A 6,000-nucleotide genomic window follows, 5' to 3' on the forward strand; every position below is an offset into this window, starting at 1 on the left:
GGAGATGGGGGAGATACTAAACAAGTATTTTGCATCAGTATTTACTGTGGAAAAGGACATAGAAGATATAGAATGTAGGGAAGTAGATGGTGACATCTTGAAAAATGTCCATATTAAAGAGGAGGAAGTGCTGGATGTCTTAAAACACAGAAAAATGGATAAATCCCTAGGACCTGATCAGGTGTACCCTAGACTTCTGTGGGAAGCTAAGGAAGTGATTGCTGGGCCTCTTACTCAGATATTTGTATCATCGATAGTCACAGTGAGGTGCCAGAAGACTGGAGGTTGGCTAATGAGGTGCCACTGTTTACGAAAGGTTGTGAGGACAAGCCAGGGAATTATACACCAGTGAGCCTGATGTCAGTGGTGGGCAAGTTGTTGCAGGGAATCCTGAGGGACAGGATGTACATGTATTTGGAAAGGCAAGGGCAGATTAGGGATAGTCAACATGACTTTACGCATTGGAAATTACGTCTCACAAATTTGATTGAGTTTTTTGAAAAAGTAACAAAGAGGACTGATGAGGGCAGAACAGTAAATGTGATCTATGTAAACTTCAGTAAGGTGTTTGACAAGGTTGCCCATGGGAGACCGGTTAGCAAGGTTGGACCTCATGGATTATAGGGAGAACTCACCACTTGGATACAGAACTGATTCAAATATGGAAGACAGAGGGTGATGGTGGAGGGTTGTTTTTCAGACTGGAGGCCTGTGACCAGTGGAGTGCCATAAGGATCAATGCTGGGTCCACTACTTTTCATCGTTTCTATAAGTGATTTGGATGTGAGTATAAGAGGTATAGTTAGTAAGTTTTCAGGTGATGCCAAAATTGGAGGTGTAGTGGACAGTGAAGAAGGTTCCCTCAGATTTCAATGGAATCTTGATCAGATGGACCAATGGGCTGAGAAGTGGCAGATGGAGTTTATTTTAGATAAATGTGAGGTGCTGCATTTTAAGAAAGCAAATCTTAGCAGGACTTATACACTTAATGCTAAAGTCCTAGTAAGTGTTGCTGAACAAAGAGACCTTGGAGTGCAGGTTCATAGCTCCTTGAAAGTGGAGTCTCAGGTAGATAGAGGGCATAGGTTTAGGGTGAGAGGGGAAAGATATAAAAGAGACCTAAAGGGCAACTTTTTCACTCAGAGGTTGGTACATATATGGAATGAGCTGCCAGTGGAAGTGATAGAAGTTTGTAGAATTGCAATATTTAAAAGGTATCTGGATGGGTACATGAATAGGAAGGGTTTTGAGGGATATGGACCAGGTACTTGCAGGTGGGACTAGATTGAGTTGGGATATCTGGTCGGCATGAACGGGTTGCACTGAAGGGTCTTTTTCCATGCTGCACATCTCTATGACTCTGTGACTATGACTCTTTGACTTGGCCCATAGCTAGTATGCTAGTATACCAGATATTCACCCACTCACTCAAATTATCTATATCTTTCTACAAACTCCTCACATCTGCCTCATAACATACATTCTTAGCTATCTTTGTCTCCTCTGAAAATTTAGCTACCATGCTTTCACTTCCCTCATCTAAGTGATTGCTAAAACTGTAAAAAGTTGAAACCCCCAACACAGATCCACATGGATGTCTACTGCTTACCTGTTCTTAAATCAGACAAATACCATTTTTTGTATGCATTATACTTTCTGCCAGTTAGTCAATCTCCTATCCAAGGACCTTACACCATGTTTGCATTTGGATCTTAAAGAAAACTGATTAATTTTTCCCTACTACGTCTCTGGTGATTATAGATAACCTTATATCTGCTCAACAAAATCAGGACAAAGGTTCAACCTGGCAGCAGGTCCAGTTTCTTGTTGTAAAACACAACATATTATTGTAGTCACAAATTAATCAGCAAACCTCGTTTGCAAGACACATACAGGTAATGAACCTCATTTAGTGATAATATAGAATATTTGAAAAAGAAAACAGGTGATTATAAAGGTCCTAGCAAAGTACAGTTAATTTATATATGTAAGTAACTATGATAGCAGAAGTGAATTTGACTTGGTTTCTCCCAAACTGACCCTGATTCACTGAAAAATTAAAACTCAAAACCAAACTATAAAAATTGCTACTTCGGTCAAGTGAATTCAGGAAGAAACATGACCATTATGGTGATTTTATGTGTCTGTCTGAAAAAAGGATTTTGTCCAGGTCAATAGAGATAGCCTTTCATCTGCTCACCAAAATCAGGCAGTGTTTCAATCCAAGGATTTCTTCTTGAACTTCTTCACTGGATTGTTCTTCATGAGACGTGTTAGAAGTCATCCCATCCCCCTCCTGCCAATATGACCAGCTTGTTGACGGAAAGAGTAATTGTAGAAAGTCTGTGGAGATTTGAGTCAAATTCACATCTCCTATCTGGAAATCTAACACTGAAGCATTGCAACATCATAGGTTTGCTTTGTGCGTCTCATAGAACAGAAGAGTCTGTTATTCCACACAGGAGTCAACCCAGTCCTGATTCAATGTAATTGATTGACTTTGGGTGTGTTTGACACTTGATCCATTATGCCCTTAACCCCTCCCTCATAACACAGCTTGCAACTGTCAAGTTTTCTAATTGAGTTTGTTTCAAATTAATCAAATAGAGTGACATTATGATAACGAAACTAAACTATTGTGCACTATAGGTCACCAATCAGCTTTTTTTCATTGTTTTATTCTGGTGTAGAGAACTTTAGGGCTGTCTCCTGATTTAATTTGCTAAAACTATGGAATTTATTTTCAGTAATGATATGGGTTAAGTAAGAAACCGTTACTTTTTTTATTTATGTACATAACAATAGTCAGTGAATATATTTCAGCAATTTATTATATTCGGAACTGTCACAGTTTTAAGACGAACTCTCACAGAAACGTTCGACAAACAATGAGTGGTTATGCTTTAGTTTTCAGCCAGTCAAATCTCCACACCCCACCACTGCCTCCACACCCCACCCAAGATATTTCCCTCCCCTTCTCCTGCAAAACAGACCTACAACCATTTACAGCACCTAACCCTTCCGAGCATGAAATTAATATTGCCTTTTGTACAACAGCTGCTGCACAAAACTACATTACTCAACTCATATTGACCAAAATGATCATGGTTATATTATCCACATAAAACACTAAAATAAAAACTAATGGATTGCAGAAATATGCATTTCGCTTTTCTTTAAATCTCTACCTTGCCTTTTTTTAACAGAAAAAGGAATACGTGTACATTTTTAGTCACTCCCCCTTATGTATCGCTTTGCTGCAGCCAAAGTAAACATTAACGAGCAGTGGTCAAAAGGTGAGAAGGTCAAGGTTTATGCTAAATGCAACACTGAAAATGTGCAGAGACATGCACGTTCAAAGGATGTTGTTGAACAGAACAAGTTTGTGACTGTAAATGGTAAAGCCAGACAGTTTTGACACTCCTCACATAGTAATTTCGCATTAGCTAATGCCATCAGGTAATAGCACTCCTCTTTTCATTTTAGCAATCCTAGATTGCAAAGTGGCAGTTCCTCTAGTTGCTTTTAAACAGCAGCTCTCTCTGCCAATCTCTGCAAGTGTCTGCTGTCAACTCTGGACAAGTCCACTAAAATCCAACGCAAGCAGCTTTTGAGGCTTCAGCTCTGGCTATGAAGCATTACCGAGTGACAGTCGCGCACACATCACCGCTACCGGGATGTAGCACTGAAGCTGCTGAAGATGACATTAGCTTGCCTTCCATTTACTGACACTCCCACATCTGTAGCCCGTCTGACTCTTAATGCTCACAGACCGACAACTGCATTCAAGCCACAGAACATTCTGCCCACTGCAAGAAATGTTAGGAATACGAGAGAGATGCGAGTCTCATTCTTTCTAACATGACTCCTCCACGGAATCCAACAGTCGGCACTGCCTTTAGCAGTGAGCCAGTTCAACACAAAGAACGGGGAATAAAGAATATAAAGCGCTGACCTGGTGGAAAGCTGCAGAGGAGAAATATTTCCTTCCCTATACAGTGTCTCTTCTCTCAGCTGCTGTTTGCAGGAAATGAATGGGGGCGCACAGAGGACTGTTGTACTTGCAAATGACTTACCGGAGTCACATGATCTGCTTAATGTAGGGTGGGCCAGTGGGTGGAGGCTTCATAAACAACAGAGGACAATATACCCTAAGCCTTACCAGCATGCATCGAATTACACAGGGGCCCCTTTGTAGGAGGTTTCCGAGCAGCCCAGTCAGCTAACAGCGTTAAAATCACCGTGGGCCTGCAGTATTACTCTCTGTATGTGCGTATGTAACGTTATAGATATGTATGTGCATAGGACATGGACATAAATATATGCATCAACGTAGTTAATATTCATAAATACTTTCTCCAAAATATTGCAACTCCTCATTATTCACTTACATCTGGAATCTTAAACTGCAAAGTAACATTATTGCTTTAATCCAGCAAAATCGTTTTGTCTTTCTCTCTTGCAACCCTGTCTAACCTCCTGTCCGAGGAAGAGCTACCCACAAACCTGGGTGGCTACAGCTCACAAGTCGAAAATACCTCTTGCAGCTTGTAAAGTCTGTTTTGAAGAGGTGGCCGTGTGAAAGTATTTCGAATGAGGTTAAGGTGGCCGTGAATCTAAATAGACTGCATTCGAGCTCCCTGTTATCCTGATTGTGTTTTTAAAAAAAATATTCGCAGCATACCTTCACTGGGCTGCGTTAGACTGTCCATCATCTGAAACACTTCTTCCACCCAAGACAGTTTTATCGCAAAACAAGCAGCAACGACAGAGAAAAGCCCATTTATTTCCAAAATATTTTTTAAAAACCGTAATAACTAATGTGAAAGGATCTTACAGAATATTGCTTAGTATTGGTGTACCTTTGAAGGTTTCAATTCTGGCTATGGGCAGGGAATAAAGCTGCTTTTAATTGACTATACAGACAAGAAAAATAGAAGCTTGATGGGGGATGGACTGTTGCCAGGGATTTCTGCAGTTTCCTGACTCTGCTGCTGTTGAGAGAGAAGAGAAAGGCCACTGCTATGCAACCTCTGCATCAGCTCTGACATATTTCCTCCTCCCCCGTGCTTCAGAAAGTGACCTGCGTGAGCTCATCGCACAGGCAAACGGCGCAGTGGGCAGCGCACTGGGCTCCCAGGCTGCCGGAGGTGGCAGTCACAGTGCGCACCGAAACGTGGAGGTGGCGACTTGAGGTTTTAAAGATTCACACAGCATTATCGTTGGGGGCGGGGAGGGAATTTACCTCGGTCACAGTGGAAAGAATGATAGCGCAGTTCCAAATCACTTCAAGCGACGGCCTTAATTAATCGCAGAATGGTGCAATCAAAATCCAAATTTCGGCATGGCATTTCGCCAGACACGTTGATGAAAGACACAGAGACACCTTGTCCATATGAACCCAAAGCACTGGCATATGCTTTGTCGGCGAATATTGTACAGAGCTATAGGACTGTCAATATTTCCATGTACTGGAGCAAGCCATTAGAAACTGCTTAACATGCAACTCACCAAATTGGGCTTGGGTAGGTATTCCATAGTTCCCAAAGAGGAAGAAGTTTTAAGGATATTCCGATACAGATATCAATGAAAATAATTCAAATCTATCCAAATGTAAAATTATGCACTTTCCAGGTATTTAGCTAAATCAAAAAATGATACATATGCCCAGTAGGTTATATTTTTTGACCATCATATTGCAACAATCAGGAGATGGGCACCTCAAGGACATGAGACTTTTACTAGTAACCCAGTGGCTATTATTCATCTAGTCTGTGGCCTAACAGTGGGTAGAAATCCAACCAACTTTATGTGATGGGTTTGGGGGGGTGGGGAACAATTTTTTATGTTTCCCAGGTAGTCAACGGTGGGCGGCACGGTGGCACAGTGGTTAGCACTGCTGCCTCACAGAGCCTGAGACCCAGGTTCAATTCCTGACTCAGGCGACTGACTGTGTGGAGTTTGCACGTTCTCCCCGTGTCTGCGTGGGTTTCCTCCGGG

At 41.6% G+C, this 6,000-nt stretch overlaps 1 protein-coding gene across 4 annotated transcripts in view; it reads right to left on the minus strand.

Annotated features, from left to right (window-relative positions):
• klf12b (Kruppel like factor 12b) overlaps nucleotides 1-4,071 on the minus strand; it is a 286,186-nt gene extending 282,115 nt beyond the window's left edge. For 2 of the 4 annotated variants that reach the window (XM_060825893.1, XM_060825892.1), the window contains exon 1: nucleotides 3,956-4,071. Coding sequence is in view for 2 of the 4 variants with exons in the window: in XM_060825891.1 (XP_060681874.1) it covers nucleotides 2,201-2,284 (84 nt within the window). In the remaining 2 variants the exon portion in view is untranslated. Of the gene's footprint in view, nucleotides 1-2,200; nucleotides 2,341-3,955 lie in introns of those variants that run through there. The other 2 variants (XM_060825891.1, XM_060825890.1) reach the window with 1 other exon arrangement.
• Between the last annotated feature and the right edge of the window lie 1,929 nt (nucleotides 4,072-6,000).

This window comes from Hemiscyllium ocellatum, chromosome 6 (genome assembly GCF_020745735.1).
Source record: "Hemiscyllium ocellatum isolate sHemOce1 chromosome 6, sHemOce1.pat.X.cur, whole genome shotgun sequence".
NCBI lineage: Eukaryota > Metazoa > Chordata > Chondrichthyes > Orectolobiformes > Hemiscylliidae > Hemiscyllium > Hemiscyllium ocellatum.